Raw genomic sequence first — 20,873 nt, forward strand, 5'->3', positions numbered from 1 at the left:
AGAGTTATTGCTTAAATTGATTATCTTCATGAGAATCAGGGGCACGCTGGAGCCTATCCCAGCTAATTTCGGGAGAGAGGCGGGGTACACACTGAACTGGTCGCAGGCCACTCCCAGGGCCTATGGAAACAATCAATCATTCACACTCACATCTATGGGTAATTTAGTGTCTTCAATTAACCAACCATAGATGCAATTTTGGGATGTAGGAGAAAATTGGAGTACTGAAACCCATAAAGGGACAGGGATTACACACAGATAATGGGTATCAGTGACGAAAAAAATAGATAAACCCACTATCACCATAAAGATGCTGCATATCATAATATCCAGAAATATGGAGATACCCAAATATGCAGTTAATACAAAACTATAGCATTTTCATTTATGATTTTGATACAATGGTCAACTTGTTTAAAACCTGCAAAAAACAGTTTTTGTAAAATTAAATAGAATAAACTGTGGACTCAAGACATACTGTCGTGCCACTCGGTACTTGTGTTACTGAACTGGTCCAACCCTGAAAATACAGTTCAGTACACCGTACTACACTGGTGGCAAACTCACAGCCCGGGGGCCAGAGCCGGCCTACCACATGATTTTATGCAGCCCACGAAGGCTAATCATGTGTACCAATGTCCATGATTCTTGTGAAAATCTGTACTCAAATTTCAAAACGTGAGATCATAAATAACATTGGCATATTGCAACTATTTTCGTGTTACCAAATATGAACTATTGTAGAAAAACCCTTTACCCTTGATTTCTAATTCGAAAACAAGTTTGTTAATTTCATGTGTAAATATGATGAGGCGATTCAACAATTGTATGGTTTCACAGTCCTAACGACCGTCTGAGGGAAACTGAAACTACAATCTGGTCCATAACAAGAATGAGTTTGACAGCCCTGCTGTACTAGAACTAGAGTGGTCCAATGGGTTCCTCAACTTTGTTTGCCCCCCCCCCTTTTTTTTTTTTTTAACATTCCACAATAATGCATTTTTTCACATTCACTCGTTCATTCATTCATCCAGCCTCTCGGGCCATCCGCTTGCGATTGCTAGGCACAGCCCACTTTGGGAATCTGCTGACGTCGTTTCATTTAAGTGTTGCGTAAATTGTGGCTGGCTGTATGCAAATCTGGCGCGCAGGAGCGATCCGAGTGAATACACAGGAAAACTGACAAAAGCGCTTGCCAAATCACTTCCCTGCCTTGGAATGACGTCCAACCAGGACGTTGCGGTTATATTTAGATCCTATATATAGTGGAGTCGCCCCCTAGACTTTGTTGACTGTGCAGCAGGGCAGCGGTGCAAGTGCTTGTTCCGAAACTCACACCACGTGACCTACATACTTTAAACTCTTTCTGATTGTAATTGCACAAATATAAGTCTGCCTTTTACAACAACGACCAACAAGATATTTCAAACAACGATACGGTATTTCACAAGAATATAACATTATATATATATATATATATATATATATATATTATATATATATATATATATATATATAAATAAATCACAACAGAATGGTGCCGCAGTGGCGTGGGCCAAAAGCGGACTTACCAGCGATGCTTTGTGGGTAAAGTGCGCCCCGGTATCCGCCCATATTTGCCGAAAGGAGGCCAACCTGAGCTGCTTGGCCGGCCGGCGCTGGAACAAATGGAAAGTTCAATCGATTAATTTGCCTGGCACTGACTGGACAGGTTTAATGTGGGCCTTTCGTCGTGAAGTGAACCAGGCGATGCAGACATCCTCGTGCGAAACGAGAGGACGATCAGCCAAACTCATATAGTCGCCACTTCAAACGCGGAACTCCATTCGTTTAAAGGTAACGCAAATAAGGACGAGACACTTTTTGCTTCGTTTAACCTTTTATTCACACATGAAAGCCGCAAGCTTAACTGACAGTTAAATGCGTAAACACGGTTACATTTGCGCAGTGTTGTTGGTCAAATGGGATGGCTTTTCATTGTAAACGCAAAACTACGCCCAGTTGTGAAGCGAATGTCGGCCTTGTAATGCAGCCATTGAGGCTAAGCTTGGCAATGGCGGCGTCGGCTTCAAACTTTGCACCAATTTTACCTCTGAACTCAATTGAATGTTGCTGATTTCCGGCCATACTAGGCGTAGACTTTTGCTTGTATGGCTTGTTTTCGGTAATGATTTTGCAAAAAATTGTCAACCGAGGTTTACGTTAGCGGGTTAGCTCAAAGCTAGCCCAGTTTTAGCACACTGTCGCTTGGTTGTTCTTGGGCTTTGGAGGTCTTCAAGCCAACCAACCTGGCAACCCTGCAGTCTCTCAGCGAATTTTTTTTCTTCTTTCGAAACCGGAGTTGGGCTCCAAGCGCTTATTTGGAAGCAGCATGTACCCCATATTTGAAGAGTCGGAACTTGTCATATTCAAAGAGTTTGAACGTGTTAGTTCGAAATGTTGCAATATTTGAGGAGTCAGACGCTCAGATCTATTCTTCAGGATCTCGAGTCCGCGGTTTTGATGGCTCCATATGACAGGTAAACTTATTTTAACATTGTTCTAAAGACATAAGTTTTTTTTTAAGTCTGCATTTTCATAGAGGGCCATGCTCAGTTGTATTTAAAATTGTCAGAAGGGCGTTACCTGAATATGTTTATACAGTACTATAGATCACGGATTGTGCTGCATGTGAAATATTACCTGTGGCTGATGAAGTGTCAGGAAATTTTCATTACTGGTTTAAGTTTACTTCATTTTTACGATTCATTTTGTACTTGGAGGCAAGGCATTAATTCTTTAGAAAAGCTCTTTAAATACCGCAGGTGTCAAAACAAATATGTGATTGAAGGATATACAATAGCACTATACAATGCAAATTACGTTTTATTTTTTCATTAGTACATCCTGCATGAGTATTTTAGTTGTCTAAATGGGTATATATCATGCAATGTGAACTTTTTCCCATACATTTTTCACAGAAGTGCAGAAGTGTTTTTTTTTTTTTGTCTACTTGACCTTGACATCCAAAAATGCATTGTCATAATGTTGATGTATGGATACGGCAAAGAACACGAGTCATGAATTTATCACAAGAAACTGGAATGAAAAATCCCTTTGTGAAGTAAATATCAGTCTGCTGGATAATGATTGAAAAAGCAAATACGGTATAATTTTACTCTGGCAAGTGTGGGAAAGACTGTTCCACATAAAGTGCGAAGTAAGCATGATGTTACATTATGCTTACTTGACAATGACTTTCATGGACAGATTTCCTGAAAATGATGGACTTTCTCCTTTGACTAGCCTGATATTTCCCAGAAAACATACAGCTTTAATGCAGTGAACAATTATCAGCACATTCAGAAATATGATTGGCTTTACTTTACTGTGCCATTCAGGAAAATTCAAATAATTTATTTGCATATTCTTGGGGGAAATTGTAAAATACCTTCAATTTCTAATGTTATGGTTTTCTTTGTTGCCTTAGGTGAATCATGACAGAATATAAGCTGGTTGTGGTGGGAGCTGGTGGCGTTGGCAAGAGCGCACTTACCATTCAGCTCATCCAGAATCACTTTGTGGATGAATATGACCCCACCATTGAGGTAGGTGTACATGCATGGATATGCATGTTCATTGTTTCAATTTATGCATTTGTGAGGCATGCCAGTCTCCACATTGTGTCTATTTTTGTATGGAGGTAAAAGCACAGAAGGCTTCCTCTGTGAAATGGTTAAAACACGTTCTTCAACTTGAAGTGTTAAAAGACACCAAACAGGTTTTCAATGTCCTTGTCACTGCCTGCCGGCTTTCTTAAGAGACAACGCTTATTTAGATAATTGAACACTCATAATTATGCCACTTAATGATTGTATGTGTAGCTGAGCTCTGCACAATTAATAGGATGACTGCTGACTCAGACCCACTCTTGAAATGATTATTGGTGTACAGTGTCTGAGTGTGTGTGCATATTTCATACATCAAGTATGAATTAAAAAAAATGCCCTGGCTTTCTGTCAAAATGGCAATAAAAATGATGGCACTAAATTAGGGGTGTGTTAAAAAAAAAAAGATAATTCAGCCAAATCAAGCCCAAAAATTTGATGCAAAAATTTCTGCTTCAAAACTATATAGAATAATATCCATGCAGCTATCAAGTTACTGAGCCACCTATCCTCACAAGGGTCACAATAGTGCTGGAGCCTATTCCAGCTGTCTTTGGGCAGGAGGCACAGCACATCATGAAGTGGTTGCCAGCCAATCGCAGGGCACATAGAAACAAACAAACATACATACACACACAATGAGACAATTTAGAGTCTCCAATTAATTCATGTTTTTAGGATGTGGGAGGAAACTGCAGTGCCTGAAGAAAAAGTCAAGCAGGCACTGGGAGAACATCCAAACTCCACACAGGTGGGACCGGGATTTGAACCCCAGTTCTCAAAACTGTGAGGCATATGCTCTAACCAGTCACCTATTGTGCCGACCATAAAGAATAATCATAAAACTATATTTGTGCCTTCTAGAATAATGGTCAGACACTGCCTATGTTTACCTCATGGATATTTGTTGCAGACACATGCACTGCCTGTGGGACATAGTTGCCGGTGATAAAAATGCGCCCGAGTTTTGTAAAATGAAAATTAAGTGATACATTACTAAATTACTGCAAAGTAGAGCTTGGGTATCTTAGAACATGACATGCACGTGACTAAAAGATAACCTTTTTTTTTTAACTTATTTATTGTAGTATATCTTTCCATTGCTAGTTAGAAACATGCTCTATACTAGTTGCAGACTACACTCGAGTGAGTTCACATGGAAAACAAGTGTGTTTTGTGTGTGTGTGTGTGAGAGTTTGAGTGATTATTAGATTATTCAATGCAGAATCAATTCTAAAAAGATTTAATTGTAGTAGCCCGACACTAAATAACACTCTTAAAGTAACTCATTTTATACTATAAAGTAGATTGCATTGCTCACTTCACCTTTGTTGTTTGTTCCAAAAATGAAACTGAACACTTTTCACAATAATGTAGCTGTTATTGGACACCCACCCATGTTTTAGTATGCCTTTTCCTTTTCATGCGAAATTTAGTTCAGGTGTTACCAGTAAATACCCACAGTTGCTGGGATTGCAGGAGCCTAATACATTATTTAAAAACCTCTTTCAATTAACAACAAGATTATTATTAGAAGTCAAGACGCTCTGGGAATGTGCTAATCACCTTTAGTTTTAGGCTTCATCTTTGAAACAACCATAAGACTGTCCCTGGAAGATCTGATGTGGCAGCCATGCCCATACGGAATTCAAAGTTTGGCTATGGAGCTCGGAGCCTGGCCCATACGTGCTTTAAAAATAATTTGTAAAACCTTAAATTGTATTCTAAAACAAACTGGAGGCCAATAAGTGATGATACAATTGGGGTGATATGTCTGTTTGAATCATTGAAAAGACATGCTGCGGGAATGGCTGGTGGCGAAAGTGTTTTAAATGTTACAATTTTTTTTTTCCCCCTGATACTAGGGAGAGGAGTGAGTTGGTGTAATCTGGTGAAAAGGCCGCAATGTTACGGATTTCACAGTCAACAGTGATTTAGATTTATTCTAAAATTTAACAAGTGAAATGCCCTTTATTTTATAGCAAATTGAGTAGTGTAAATCAAATTTGCCAAGCATCTTTTTCTCTTTCACATCAGTTTTGTGTAGGCATACGTTGCTGGGTGAAGTTCATGCAACTCAATTATGTAATGGCATCATTGGCTAATTAAAAATAAAGAAATAGAAATACGCTTGTCAGTCATATTCTTAACCACTTAGTTTTTTTCATTAAGCCCGTATTGATTAGTTTCATGGCCTTCTTCCCTCTCAGGACTCGTACAGAAAGCAAGTAGTGATTGACGGAGAGACGTGTCTGCTGGACATCCTGGACACTGCAGGTCAGGAGGAGTACAGTGCTATGAGAGATCAATACATGAGGACAGGGGAGGGTTTCCTCTGCGTCTTTGCTATCAACAACACCAAGTCCTTTGAGGACATTCACCACTATAGGTAAGTTGGGTGGTGGCACCACTCAAAAGCTTATCCTTGAATGTGGAGATGTTATGAAATATTGATTTCAATTTGCTTATCTTAGGGGAAAGTGGGAGTGTCCAAATGCTTGTGGTAGTACAGGAAAATAAGGTAGAATGAAGGAATTTCACAAGTGAAATGAAAAACTGCAATGGTCACGGTGGTTTTTAAACAGAGTGGACACATCTTCGGTTTAACCATGTTTGCAGTTTGCACCAGATGCTGTCTTTAAGTAGTTTAGTAGCATGTATTTTCACTCCATTTGCTTGTTTTTTGTTGGTGGTTGGGGTGTTTGAGATTGGGAGCATAATTATTAGGTGAAAATAAATGGAAGTTTTGCTCCGTTACATTTATTGAGCTACATTTACATTGCTCTGTGCAGCCACCAAAGCTGTTTGTCTGAAATACAGTGCGTCATGGCATTTTTACCACGACTTTTTTTTTTTTTTTTAACTCCATCTTCAGTTTTTGTTAAATTCTCCCATGCTTTATTTTCATATCTGGTATGGACTGTGGTGTGGTGCAACAGGCTTGTTGAAGGGGTTTTAAGGTGCAATATAGTTTGGCCTTCGGTTTACCATGGATGCCAGAATGTTCCCTCCAAACCCATCGTGTTTCGATGGGGTCCATTCACATATCTCTCACTTGAAACTTGGACGGCAGACAATTTTGGAGCATGTTTGTGGCCTTGGCAGAGTTGAATGAAACTTTCCTGCTTTCCGCGTTGTCTCACAAGTTATCCCGTTTTGGCTACATTGGTTTTAAATGGGGCCACCGTAGATGCTGGGAATGTTAGTGCTGTTACAATAAACCATCCTGTTTACATTATTGTGACCAATAAGAAAGAGGGAAGTCATATTTTGTTTTGACATTTTGGTACACTTGGAACAGTCTACCATGAACTGAACTGGGGGAAGACAGAGATTTGTTAATGGACCCTTGGTGTATAAAGCTTTTACTAAATTGAAATCTATCTCTGTCAATGTCCAGAGAACAGATAAAGCGAGTGAAAGACTCTGAAGATGTCCCCATGGTGCTGGTGGGCAACAAGTGTGACCTCCCGTCCCGGACTGTGGACACCAAGCAGGCTCAGGATTTAGCACGGAGCTATGGCATTCCCTTCATTGAGACCTCAGCCAAAACCAGACAGGTATGAGGATCGACACATATATGTGTACACATGCATGCACACAACTTTACAATGCATTTTATTTTAACCTGTTATAGTCTTCTAAAAGTCTTGTCATGTATGGCTCTCCTCATTATACATTATGTATTTCACAAGTTTGTCTCTTCTATAAGCAGCATTCCTTTTAAATTGCTGAGAAAAGGTATTTTGCCCCCTTCCTAAATTCTTTAAATGCGTATTTGCTACATTAACATTGTTTCATCAAACCAATTTTAATATCTTACAAAGACAACTAAAGCAGATATAACGAACAGTGGCTTTCATTGTTCCATGAAATTCCAGAAAGTTTTTAAGGACCTGAAGAATACTTGCAGGAGCCACCACACACACCATGTATGTTTGACTGTGGCCATGATGTTCTTTAACCCTTTAGTTATTTTTACGCCTGATGTATTAAGCCACACACCTTTCTAAGAATTATCTAAAATATTTTTCCAAATGTCTTGGGGCTCATCAGGATGTTTCTTAGCAAATGTGAGATGAGTCTGTCTTCTTTTAGGCAGGAGTTGTTTTTCCCCAGTGTCTATCTCTGTTTTGTTTGTTCATAAACACTGAACTTAAGTGAGGCCCACTTAAAATGGATGGATGGATCCTATATCACAGCTTTGTGTTCAAGGTGTCAAGACTGGACTTTTTTAAAGATTTTGGGGTGGTCGGTGGCCCTTTACATGACAAATGTATGCCCCAGCACTAAATGGCAGCCAAATCCATAACAACATTAATCTATAGTCACAAACATTTCAAAAGTAATTATTTCTAGATTCTGTTTAATTTTTTGATTGAACAGGTCTGGAGGTAATCAGGCTTGTGTGTGTGGTGCGTGAAAATGGACCAAAAATTGTGTTCAGACACAATTAATTCTTGATTTAACAAGGTGGGTAATTACTTTTTTTGCACATGGCCAGGTAACTGATTCCCCCCCTTTTAATAAAGGAGGACACCATTTAAGAACAGCATAGGTTTACTTGGGCTATATTTGTCTCTTTATTTGTTTTTTTAGCTTAAATATTAAAGTGGGGAAAACAGGCAAGAATCAAAAAATGTGAGAAAGGAGGCCCATACTCAATCCATTGGATGGGGGTGTCAAGTCAACCCCATGCCTATTTTTTACATATACTTCTAACCCTGCTCACCACCACACTTTTTCTTTTTTCTTTTTTTTTTATTAAACTAGCATTGAGAGCTTTGTCATTTTTAGTGTATGCTGTGCGGCATTAAAAAAACAAAAACAACCTCTTACAGTATCCAGCAAATGCCTACCTACATTTTAAGTTTAGTCCACCCTGATTTAAAGGATTTCTGATTCAACAAAATTGATTGTCACCAGGCCTGGGTGTGGTCAATTAAACTGAATGTAGTGTTCCAAATATTTTGGTTCATCCCTGTTAGAGCATGTATTTAACAGCGCGGAGGGCAATGTACTTTTTCATTTTTTTTTCCCGCCCTTAGTAGAAAACATTATATACTTATGAACTGCTTTGGATTTACTTCGGTTGTCTTTTGTCAGATGCTGAAATTGGAAACTGGGCAAAAACTTTTTCATGCCACTGTGAGTGATTGATATTGAAATGTAATTTTTCAGGGGTTTTGTTAATTCTGGTTCGTGCAACTGGGTGTTGGAATTTTTCTAATGGTCTTGTTGATTTCATCTGATGAATTGTGTTGTGATTGGTGTCTTTGGTAGCTGAGTGACTAAGCAGCAATCTGCTTCCTTGTTTTGTCTCAATGATTTAGTCTGTTTTGGTGAAATCGGCAATGCAGGGATTTCATTCTCACATCAAGCTCACACGGGTTCCACCCCAAGTGTGTATCAGTACTTTTTTCCTCCACATGGTGATGCTGTTGCAATCAGATTTTGATGCCTCTGATTTTTCAAAGCCTGTTTTGCTTCTTATCATTATGTTTACTGGAAAAGTGAAATTTCCTTGTTGGTGAGTGAAGTAGCTATTTAGCCATCTCGCTATGTTTTGGTTGGATGTATTGTAAGGCTGTACAGGAAAGACAACGTAACATTAAGTCCAAATCTTGACTAATTTAGCATAGTATAACCCAAATATTTCACGTCTGCACTTTAAAAATATGCATTATAGTGGTAAAATTGTCCATTGTTTAGAGATATTACATTTGAAGATAACCAGAAGAAGGTAAGTTTTTACAGTAACTCGCAAAGGCAGAAGGTTGAGTTGTCTATTTACGCAGCTGGTAGACCCATCTGTACTCCACGACCTGTTATGTACCTTTTGTGACTATACGCTGTATGAAGCTGTTCATCGTGGCCCCTTTCTTATTGGTCACTACTGAGGGAAGTTGTGTCTCATGCTGCAGAGAGTGGAAGATGCCTTTTACACTCTGGTACGAGAGATCAGGCAGTACCGCGTCAATAAGCTCAGCAAGGAAGAAAAGACCCCACGCTGTGTCAAGCTTAAAAAGTGTGTTGTGATGTGAATGGGGTAAGTGTCAGCAGCCTCGCCCTCCCAACAGCTCTATGTGTTTGTACGTTCGAACTGGATTGTGGAGTCTAAGGTGGGAGGAACAGAAGTGGTGTTGGGTTGTCCATGCTAACATGCAGATTGCTGCTTGGGCTGTGATGAGGTGCCAACAGGAGCCATATGGATGATTTTCTGTCTGCATCTGTCTCTGTGTAATGGCTTAATATAATCTAAAGTTGGTGTCACTCTTGCTTGGTGTTGTTGAATTATTTTATTTTTTCTTCTTTCAACCTTGTGTATGCCTTGTCCAATCTGGGGCTCACTGGTTTTTCCAATCTGCCACCACATTAGGTACCCATGTACAATGTAATAAAACATGACCTGTATCAAAAATACACCGTCAGATGTTAATTTGTATTAAATCTTGTTTATTGGTACATTGCATACTGATTAAATAAGTTTGCCAAACTATGTATGATAGAGCGAAATGAATGCATCCAATCATGTTTTCCTGCGAGAGGAGCAATACTGCCTGGACTACTAACCAGTTAATCACACATCCTGTAGGTGAACAACCACTCACTTTCACACCACACATGAACACTGAACACATCTTAAGAATGTGGAAAGAAATCAGCGGACCCAGAGAAATTGCATACAAACGTGAAGCACGTGCAAACGCAACAGAAAGGGCAGAGCAAAGACTTGAACAGAAAACTTTGTGCAGCGGATGTGCTCGCTGCGTGTGCTGTGGATCTCCCACAATATTTCATTTAAACGATTGAAAGAAGGCATTACCTTTCTAAAGGCACAATATTATACGCATTTTTTGGACTGGATCTCTTATTGACAATGTACCTCATTTTATGGCTGGTGACTTGATGGTAATACATGTAGCAGCAGCAAAGATAAAAAGTAGTAAATTACTCCTTGAACAAAGTAAGTCAAATTAATTGTTTCCCAGCGTATTTTGTGCCTATGAAGTTCACATAAATTTGAGCCATTTCACATAATTTGAAATATTTACATGATGTTACGATTTAATGAGTGGTCCTGTTGAAGAGCACAGTGCTCCTTTCTCCATCCCGAGCTTCTGGCAAAGCTACCAGTGTGAAAGTACTCTAAAATACTGAAATCAACACTCTGAAATGTGTCTGGGCTAATAAGCCCAGCCAGGTGATTAATTGAAGTAAAGTTGAATGCAGGACTTGATCTTTAGTTGAGATATTTCTGGGACGGAGGTGTGATGTGGAGGGGACAAGGAGTTGGGGAAACGTCTTGTCATCAGAAGTTAAGTCTTTTTTTTTTTTTTTTTTTTCTTAATCCCCCATTTTCTTCTTCCCACCTGAGGTTACAGCACAGTTATTACATTAATCTTGTTCTCACTGTAAATTAGCTGCATTTACTATTAACTTGTTTATTCCCTTAGTCATTTCATATGTTCTATAGCAGGGTGCTCAACCAGTCAGATGAATAGCCATGTCTTTTACTGTTGCGGCAAGAAGCCACATCACACACATCAAATAGCCACATCGTACACATGAATATAATTCTCTTCTCACATGCATGCCTTTTGCTATGCCAGATTTATTGTAAATGTCAACATAAGAAAAATTGACCCCTACAGAGTGCCAATATTTACAGGACACCAGATTTCAGCAACATCTCTGAGGCATTTTTTTTATTACCCTTCAATGTATGGCTTTTTGGCCCTTGCAATGTTCCAATTCACTTGATGTGATACCCGTAACAACGGTAATAAACTCAAGGAAACCGTGCACGCAGATACCGTAATAGATGCAAGCAACACTCGCTCACAACTACTCTTAATGAACTCAAGCAAAGCATACGCACACATAAAAAGAACTTCGATATACTTTCGTGCCTTCTTGAGAGTCGCACGAATGGAGGCAAAGAGCCGCGTATGAAAGCTCCATTTCCTCCCCATACATTAGTTGTTCCACTTTAGGGTGATGTACTGTAAAATGTGCTATAACCTTTGCAGGTGAATTTAATTTTCCCTCAAAATTTTAGAATGTACATCTCCAATTGTTACGTTCCACCACTTTTTGCGCAATTTGCATTTTCCATCAAGGAGCTGAAATGCAAAATTCGCAACGAATTGACCAATAAATTTCCTAGTTAATTTAGAACGTTATTAAAACAATCCACTTTATGCAGTTCACAATTTGGCATAATAAGACCAAGATGATGCTTTCAAATTAAATTAACAGTACATAAAGCATCTTCTGTTCCTACAGAAACGGCAGACGCTCAGAATAGTTGGCAAGCAGTCAAGTAAAACCATATTTTCATTTATTGAAATAAAATGCAGCTACTTTTGGTGAGAGACAGGAAACTGTTGACCTTTCCATCTAACCATTAACAACAATGGAGTCGCCGCTGAATTGTTTTTGTAAATTTTGGCGCAAATTGTAACCTTCTTTGACTTGTTCTTGCAGGGAGTCGACGATGCCTTTTACACGTTAGTACGAGAAATCCGCAAGCATAAGGAGAAGATGAGCAAGGAGGGCAAAAAGAGGAAAAAGAAGTCCAAGACAAAGTGCACACTCATGTGAATAATCATTCATTTCCCAGACAGACTACAAAAAGAAAACTATGGTGAACAGAAACAGTAATACATTTTGTACATCACACTAAATTATTAGCCTCTTTCACAATACCCACTGTAACCAATACTAAAGCTGACCCACTTATTCTGCCTTCCTATTCTTTGCTACTTGGACACCAATAAGCTTTTGTTTCCTGTTAAGTGCCAGTTGCTCACATGGATTGGTTTGATTTTACTAGGTGATGTTGGTTTACTTTTCTGTTGCACTCAATTTCTTCCCCCAGCTGTTGTTAAACGGAATCACTGCACATGCCTGTCAACCTTTTCCATGATTACATAGTCCTTTGGCGAAAGGTTATGGCATGCCAAAGAACAACTATTTATCCCTCAAATGTGCTAATGTCACTGATACAGTATGAAATAATTTACTAGTCTTCAAATGTTCTAACAACTTTAGTTTTGTTTTTGTCTTGTGCAGTTACTGCTCTTCGCCTACCTATATTTTTTTTTTTTTTTGCATGTGTGCAGATTGTCTCAGAGGAGATGCATTTAGCAAACTGTCTGGTTGATGCGGTGGGCAGCAATAAATGCACACCCAAGTCAATATGCATCTACTTGATCAAGTCTTCATTAATCTTGGCATTCTTTGTACATGACCAATTATACAATATTTGCTTTGTTTGCTTCATTTCACTCGTCCACAAAGGTAACATCTTATTTCAAATGTGCTGTTTTTGTTTATACTGTACTTCCAACATCTGTTTGTAGGCTGTTTTTCTTCCCTTAACCTGTTAATCTTTTGTAACAAGCAGTCCAAAAGGCAGAGGTTACTAATGTGTAGGGCCACATTTATAAACATGGACCCTCATTGACTTTAGGTAAAATTAGTTCTGCGGTCTCCAGTGTACCCCCTTTCCAGATCGAAATAAGCAACATTAAGTTACCAGACAGCATTCTGGTTGCAACGGGGAGCATGATGTACCTTTCTTAGCTGCTATTTGTTTAAGGAGTCTCCAAATGAATTTGTTTTCTTTCTTTTTAAGGGTTCAATCCCCTGAAGTGTTAGAATGATCTCAGACCGCCAGACAGAAATCATCCAGTAGACTTAATTGTTTACTTTCTGTGACAAAATTGTTGTCTTGATGTAATTGATGCTTGTAAATGAGGCACAAATTGCCATAAAAGTTCCCTGCCCATGTCCTGGGGAATGTTTAAAATTAAAAAAAAAAAGTCCAAGCTTCTCTTGTGGGTCAGCTTATATTTTTTTTCCTCTTCCAATGTCCCCCACCCCACCTCCTTTCCCTTTTAAACTGATTCCAGCAAGGAGTTAAAGCTGCCTTCCATATTTGAATACGGTGATCTGTAGATGGTCGGTAGAGCTAAGATGTTTAGATTTTCTGCAAACGGTATGCTCAAGACATGCACAGGAGACTGATTTTTTTTCTTTTTTTTTTTTTTTTCAGAATGTATTTTTGTTTGTTCATAGCAAGCAGTTTCAATGATGGCACCCTCTTTAAAGAACTTTCCTAATCAGTGTTTTGCTGGTTAAAATTTATGGCGCCATAACCTTTGCCAATATGGCACATGCCCCGAAGGGTGTCACTGCACCATTAAAGAGTTCTGACTACCGGGGGTTAGCCTCAACGTTTTTGAAAGGTAGAAAAGGTTGTCTTTAACCAATCTTTTTTTTTTTTTTTTTTAATCCCTGATTTCTCTTATCACTTAAACCTTGATCGTATGTTAACATTTGTATAGCTGTGATACTGAAAGGTGCATATTTTGTAAATTGTTGTCTTGCAGTATGTTGTTATCATGACGTTTCTCTGCGCTTAGTGTGTCTGTGTCCAGGTTTAGAGAAGAGAATGAATGGCCACTTTCCAACATGTTTGAGTGGTGGACTGATCTCAAATGCATCTTTTTTTTTTTTTGCCATGAATCTCGCCACTCCTATTTAATGTGCATTAAAGAACATCAAAAGGAAGCTGACTCAATTTTTCTCCCCAAGGTTTTTAATTATACATACATTGTATAAACCTGAAGGTTTTGGGCCATCTTGGCAAGAAATGGAAAGGAAATGGATATACTTGTCAAGTATCCAAGCACTGATTCAAAAGTAAAGTGAACTAAATTTCCTACGTGATTGATTTTTATAGTCAATCAATCCAGACTTTTCTCATATCCTATATATTGGGGCTTCTTATCATAGGAGACAATTAGAAACACTAAAAAGAAATAAATACAAACATCAGTTTGATTTAACATCGGAAGGTGCACGTCATGCACACAGTCGAACCGACCTCTGGACAAAACATCTTTCGTGTCCACATGAGGCACAAAAGAGATGACATACACCCTGCCATGTCATCACCCCATCAAGAATGACGCAGACTGACTGTGTTGAAGCAAACCCCACACAAGAGCGACCTGTGATTTGAATCATTGCAGCCAACTCTTCTTGCTCTGAGGCAGCATCGCGACACGGAAGATGCCTAGTGTTACAGTTCCTTAACTATTGATAATAGCATGAATATCCCATGTTTTTTGCACTGTCATTTTCCTACAATCCTTCCTCAGCAGACTACTCTATATTTGCATGAACCGCACATGAAGGTATTAAAAGGAGCAGGAAGGGCATCTGGCGTAAAAACTGCCAAACATATTTATGTGCGCTCATCTAAGATGAAACACGCTGTGGCGACCCCTAACGGGACAGGTTGAAGTTACATGACTATACTGTACTAAATGAAGACTGAAGATTCAGAGTAATTTCATATCTCGGTGCCCTGGATTCTTAGGAAAACATTTGAACATTGCCATACTAAATTAGTAAAAAAATAAAAATAAAAAATTCTGAAAACTATTTTGAAAATGGTGGCTGAACTCAACTGAGTCGTTCTATGAGACAAGTCTTGAGCTTGAGCGACATGCATTTTTCCCCCAGATTTCCATTCATTCATCCATTTTCTTAGCCACTTATCCTCACAGGGGTCGCGGGGAATTGCAGCGCACATCGAGACAAACAGCCGCACTCACAATCACACCTAGGGGCAATTTAGAGTGTCCAATTAATGTTGCATGTTTTTGGAATGTGGGAGGAAACCGGATTGCCCAGAGAAAACCCCACGCAGACACGGGGAGAACATACAAACTCCACAACAACGGTGCCGGGATTGAACCTGAGACCTCGGAACTGTTGAGGCCAACGCTTTCCAGCTGCTCTACCGTGATGCCCTCCTCCAGACTTTATATAATTATGTACAGGATGCTACGAGCTATCGCCCTCAAAATAGATGCATTTTGCTTCTTTTGCTGCCAATTTAGTCCACACTAGAGGCCAGTTGCAGCTTTCACACTAAAATCTAAAAAATGAGTGAAATCTTACTTGAAAGGATTTTTCCAAAGGAAGACTTAAGACAAAAACAGGACTGCAGTCCCTGATTTGCTAACACAGTCGGAGTCTGCAACCGTGGACAGTTGGTGGTTGTCTCCCTAAAGACAAGTACCATATACTGTATATAGAGGCTTGTTTGCAGCATGTTTCGGATGTCTAAGTCTAAAGGAATGTGTCATTCAAACAAAAATCAACTGTTATTCACTAACCGTTCACAGATGCCACAGTGTCGTGAGTGGTGTGTGATACTGCATATTTTGGTATCCATCAGATGCCAATTAGATGCTGGGCCAGTATCACTGATAGCAAAACCGATAAATGTTCATGGGTTTGAAGGGTTTTTGTGATGTGTTGTTTTTGTGGTACATTTATTCTTTGTTTTTAAGTTTAAACCCGGGACAGAACTAGGAAAATGTTGTACCCCACCTCCTGCCCAAAGATAGCTGAGATAGGCTCCAGCACGATTGTGACCCTTGTGAAGATAAGTGGTATGGGAATGGAATGAATGAAGGATATTATTTTATGATCCTTGCAGGATAATTTGGATTGGAAATGCCCTAAATGTCCTTCAAGCTATAATAGTTGGTATTTTTCATTCTGGCATTTAAGATTGCCAAATTTCTAAATAATATACAACATGTAAATGAGCTTTGCTCTGATTGGATTGCTCATCTTCCTCAATTTAAACATAGAAAACAGCTTGGTTCTGATTGGTACGGTGAAAACATGATCTAGTCGGGGATTTGGGGGGAAATGAAAGGTGGGAAATTTGGAAGTTATGCACATCACCTGCTCTCATTCATTCTAGAACTCCGCGTGACCCTTGTGAAGTTAGGCGGTTAAGAAAATGGATGGATGGATGGATGGATGGATGGATAGAAATAAAGAGAATCGTAAACCTGAACATAAGTATACTGAATGGATTATATTTTTAATGTCTTAGTAGCAGCTGAGATTCGCTTAAAACCCAGAAATGTCATGTTCCCTATCGTTCAGGTCAATGGAGTGGGTGGCTTAAACGTCCACATAGGCAGTTGCTGTACTTAGATATTAATGAACAAAACCACGCCACACTGTCTGCGATTTCACTTCCACGCATTTTGCAAGCCTTATAGAGTTTATCAACTTTTCCTTTTTTTTTTTATCCCATTCACATTTTATTCACTTGATCTGTTTTTCCATGAATGTAAAATATTGTGAATTTACGCTGTATGCCGATATACATTTAACAGTTGGACCATTTTATGAACATCATCTAAACTTGGGAAATACTAGAAAAGAATTAGATCTAGGTTCTGCAATGTAATGTATGTAAGTGTTGTTAATTATTATTATTAAGTGTTTGTAATTGTTATTGTTTTTGTTGTCTGGTTTTTGTTGGGCTGTTTACTACTAAAATACTGTTTCACTTTTTCCAGTCCTGAGCTATTAAATGTAATAAGATGTACATCATACATTTCTCAATTAATCCATGTTTGAATTTGTTGGAACCCCCCCCCCCCCCCCCGTCACCCTTCAAACCAAACCAAAAACAAAGCATGGAGTGCCGCTGTAACGTGATGTTGTCTTCTCGCGGCAATCAGATACTTGTTCAAAGGAAAATCTTTGTTCAGTCACATTTGATGAAGAGGAATGTTATGTTGCATCAAACATTTTGTTTTTTCTGACACATTTCTGAGAAGTAAATGCCAAACAGAGACAGTGAACACGCTTCAAACACACAAAGCCGCTTGTGTGACAGAATAGTTTTTGGGTCTAGAAGCAGCATGTTATTGCTTTTACAAATATAGGGATCTTATTGTAAATCTATAAGAAAAAAACACTGCAAGCATAAGTAACAATTTAATCAGTTGATGCCAGATTTTTTTCACATTATTATATTCATACACAAGGCAACACAGTGGCCCAGTTGGAAAGCATTGGCCTCACAGTTCTGAGGACCCGGGTTCAATCCGAGCCCTGCCTGTGTGGAGTTTTCACGTTCTCCCCGTGCCTGCGTGGGTTTTCTCCGGGCACTCCGGTTTCCTCCCACTTCCCAAAACATGCAACATTAATTGAAGACTGTAAATTGTGCCGAGGTGTGATTGTGAGTGCGGCTGTTGTCAGTCTCCATTTGCCCTGCGATTAGCTGGCAACCAGTTCAGGGTGTACCTCGCCTCCTGCCCATTGGCAGCTGGGATAGGCTCCAGGACTCCCGTGACCCTCGTGAGGATAAGCGGCTAAGAAAATGGATGGATGGTGGAAACTGGTCATTGGGATGTAAAATTTGAATAAAGTATAGAGCTGGTCCTTCTCTGCAGTAACAGCTTCCAGTCTTCTGAGTGAAGTCAATTCCAGCAAGTTGTTTCTGAGGAAATGTGTGTCCAACCACCCAGAAGAACATTTCTATGGTTTCACTTAGTGCTTCCACACCAACTTTCTTCTCCACCCAAACTTATGCAACCATACGTTGCATACATGGGCTCGTTCGTACTGGTACAGAACGGGATGCAGTCTACCCCATATAATATAAGGTTTTTTTTTCCCCCAAACTGTTTCTGTGAAAAGTAAACTACGCAAGAGTATTTTGACAGCGTCCAGTATTGCAAAAGTTTCTGCTACTAAATGTGCAACAATGAAAAAGTGAGGTGATCTCATGAATTATGCAGTGAAACCTTTCTCTCTGACAGTCTGAAACCAGTGTGAAGAAAATTGTAGAAGTACAAGCCAAGTGCAGCCTTTGTCAATGCCCCATCCCATCTATTTTCCATCTCTCAGGCTCCCAAGGGCCGAAGCCTGTCAGTCAAATAGTCCGACTACGTGGCTACAAGCTACATTCTGGGAAAAGCACCAAGGAGCCTGCAGGTATGATAACATAATGAAAAGATGCCTCAGAAACCAACCCCTGGACCTTCTGGCTCCTGAGGAAAAGACTGAGAATGTTCTTAAATTGCAAACAATGAGCTATAGATTGGCTCCACGTGGGAACAATTCAGGATGCTAAATGTATCTTGCTGTCTTCCATTTGATGTGTGCTAAATAAACTTGATTGTTGTGTTGTGTCAGTCTTGAATGAAGGGACACACGCCTCTTTGGCAGGCAGCTGAGTGTCTTCTCGCTCTGGTAATGAGAAACCCCAGAGTTCACGCGTCTTGCTTGGCGTTGACAACACAAAGACGAGACGCACAAGTGTTGTGAGATGCCCTGAAGGAGCCGCAGAGGGCGATGAATATTCATGGAACACTGATGAACTGCGTTGCCACTTTAAAATCACTTATGTCGCTTCTTGTATCACATGAGCTCTTTGCCACGGAATATGAATGTTCTACAACATGGACGCTTCGCTTCCAGCCACCAATTATCATCTGTGATCATTAGCTCATGTTGACATGAACCTTGCAATTTGCCACACTTTGTTTATTCAAGTGACATTATTCAGCAATTGTGGCTGATTGGATTTCTTTTGTATTGCTTACAATCTCTCCAAAAACGATCACCGGTGTTCAATGCTTTAAATGACAGAATGTTATGAAAGGGCGCAAGAGTGCATATTCTTACATTAACAGCATCGACTGTCAAAAGAGATCACAGTCAGAATTGCACTCAACCATTTTTGAATCAGGGGTGTGGTTCCACCTTTGTGGGGTTCCATCATGATTCAAAAAACAACATCCATCTGTTTTGATAGCTCGTACCCTCATTGGAGTCATGAATGAGCTGGAGTCTATCCCAGCTGACTCAAGGCAAAAGCCGGTGTCCATAAGGACAAATGAACGGATAGATGGATGTTTGCATGTTATTTAGGGCTGTTTCATGGAACGGATGAAGGACACTATCAGTCACATGTCTATTCACTTTGGATTTTGCATGCTGATGGAACGATTCTGCAAGATATTCAGATGCCAGTCTGTCAAAAGACGTTAATTGGCATGTTTATCAGCAATTGCAACTGAATCTATTTCACACCACTGCATTTATCTTGATGAAAATGACTTGTTTGTGACTGTGAAAAGATTTTATTTGGTTAAGCATAATCTTTCCAACAATACAAGCCAAGCAAACAATTCTCAGTTTTGACAATTGGAAAGAGGTAATTTAACAATGGAAACTCAAAAGTCAAATGTTCACTTTTTGTGGTCTTACCTTTCAAGCCTTTTACCTTTACCTTTCAAGTCAGAGAAAACTTACAAGTTCAAACCGCCATCATGCATACTGTACTTCACTAAGAGTGTGTGGGATGTAACTGGGATGCAATTTCCCTTTTCTTTTTGGCTTTGTCATGTGTACTACTGCTTTCACAGGTATGAAAGGTTTTGTGATGGGGAGAGTTTGGCCCTGGTACAGTGGATTTCTATTATTTCCGTTACATTTTATTCAAAATCGTAAACAGAAAGCTGAATTTCAAAGTCAACTTGTTTTGGATCTTTTGAAGTTCCACTGATGTTGTAGCACAGTAATTGTCCAGATATCTTTCATTCAGAAAACAATTTCACCATATTGATGGTGAAAGAACTGGTGGAAGGAACAGCAGGTTATTGAGCACCGTCACGTTTAGTATCCCCTGACGAGTGATTCATAGCGACCTCATCGTGGGCAACAGACAGGACATCCAGACCTTTATTGCCTCCATCCATCACCATCACTTCATCAATCCAGCTTCTCAAACAGTCCCCAAACACCCATCCAGAGATTTACACCCATCCTCTACCATCTTCACTCCTTCTGCCACTTTAACACGCATGCACACTCACACACTGAATTAGAGTCAAGGCCAGGGGGTTTGGAAAAGCCATTCGGCAACCAAACACGGCGCGAAGCCCCCACCAAACACATTCCCCTCACCCCCAGGGCTCGCTAGGCTATCCTGCAATCTGAAAGCCACTTACACCTCCGTCACATCACACCACCTGCTGTTGTTGACCAAAGTGGCAGCAGCCATATTATGATGGATACAGGAAGCAGAGGGAGGAAACCTTATACAGTATCTGTTCCGTTGCTTGCGTTAGCCTAGCGGTGTGAAATTCTGAAAAATAACATTTATTACACTGCACACGTTTCATCTCATCTCTATCATTGTTCACTAAAACCACCAAGCACCAACTCAAAGAATATATTTATAATCCATCTAATATAGTCTCGTAGTATAGTATAGTGTATGTTTTTCAAGATATATCGAAGATGATGCCTCACCAAAGATGAAGAAATCTGGTCATGAGAACCACAAACTATGTCCTGCTGCTGAAGCATCAATTGCAA

The 20,873-nt window shown here is 39.6% G+C and overlaps 2 protein-coding genes across 4 annotated transcripts in view; one reads left to right on the forward strand and one right to left on the reverse strand.

The window, feature by feature from the left end:
- LOC133501699 (ras association domain-containing protein 8) overlaps window positions 1-1,709 on the reverse strand; it is a 49,294-nt gene extending 47,585 nt beyond the window's left edge. The window contains exon 1 of the mRNA XM_061821564.1: window positions 1,572-1,709. The gene's annotated coding sequence lies outside the window, so the exon portion shown is untranslated. The remainder of the gene's footprint in view (window positions 1-1,571) is intronic.
- On the forward strand, window positions 1,698-13,488 carry kras (v-Ki-ras2 Kirsten rat sarcoma viral oncogene homolog). 3 transcript variants are annotated; one of them, XM_061821565.1, is made up of 6 exons: window positions 1,698-1,836; window positions 3,470-3,587; window positions 5,858-6,036; window positions 7,048-7,207; window positions 9,572-9,696; window positions 12,138-13,488. In XM_061821565.1, exons 2-5 carry the CDS (start codon window positions 3,477-3,479, stop codon window positions 9,689-9,691), a joined length of 570 nt encoding a protein of 189 aa, XP_061677549.1. In that variant the 5' UTR covers window positions 1,698-1,836; window positions 3,470-3,476; the 3' UTR covers window positions 9,692-9,696; window positions 12,138-13,488. The 3 variants fall into 3 exon arrangements, with proteins under 3 accessions (XP_061677549.1, XP_061677552.1, XP_061677551.1); XM_061821568.1 differs by lacking the exon at window positions 9,572-9,696 and having other exon boundaries at window positions 12,138-12,297; window positions 12,776-13,488; XM_061821567.1 differs by lacking the exon at window positions 9,572-9,696.
- Window positions 13,489-20,873: the final 7,385 nt, after the last annotated feature.

Source organism: Syngnathoides biaculeatus, chromosome 6, assembly GCF_019802595.1.
Source record: "Syngnathoides biaculeatus isolate LvHL_M chromosome 6, ASM1980259v1, whole genome shotgun sequence".
NCBI lineage: Eukaryota > Metazoa > Chordata > Actinopteri > Syngnathiformes > Syngnathidae > Syngnathoides > Syngnathoides biaculeatus.

Coding starts and splice junctions, on each gene's coding strand:
- kras (XM_061821565.1), top strand. CDS start 3,477: ATGACAGAATATAAGCTGGTTGTGGTGGGAGCTGGTGGCGTTGGCAAG. Junction 6,037..7,047: donor GAGGACATTCACCACTATAG/GTAAGTTGGGTG, acceptor GTCAATGTCCAG/AGAACAGATAAAGCGAGTGA. Junction 7,208..9,571: donor CCTCAGCCAAAACCAGACAG/GTATGAGGATCG, acceptor CTCATGCTGCAG/AGAGTGGAAGATGCCTTTTA.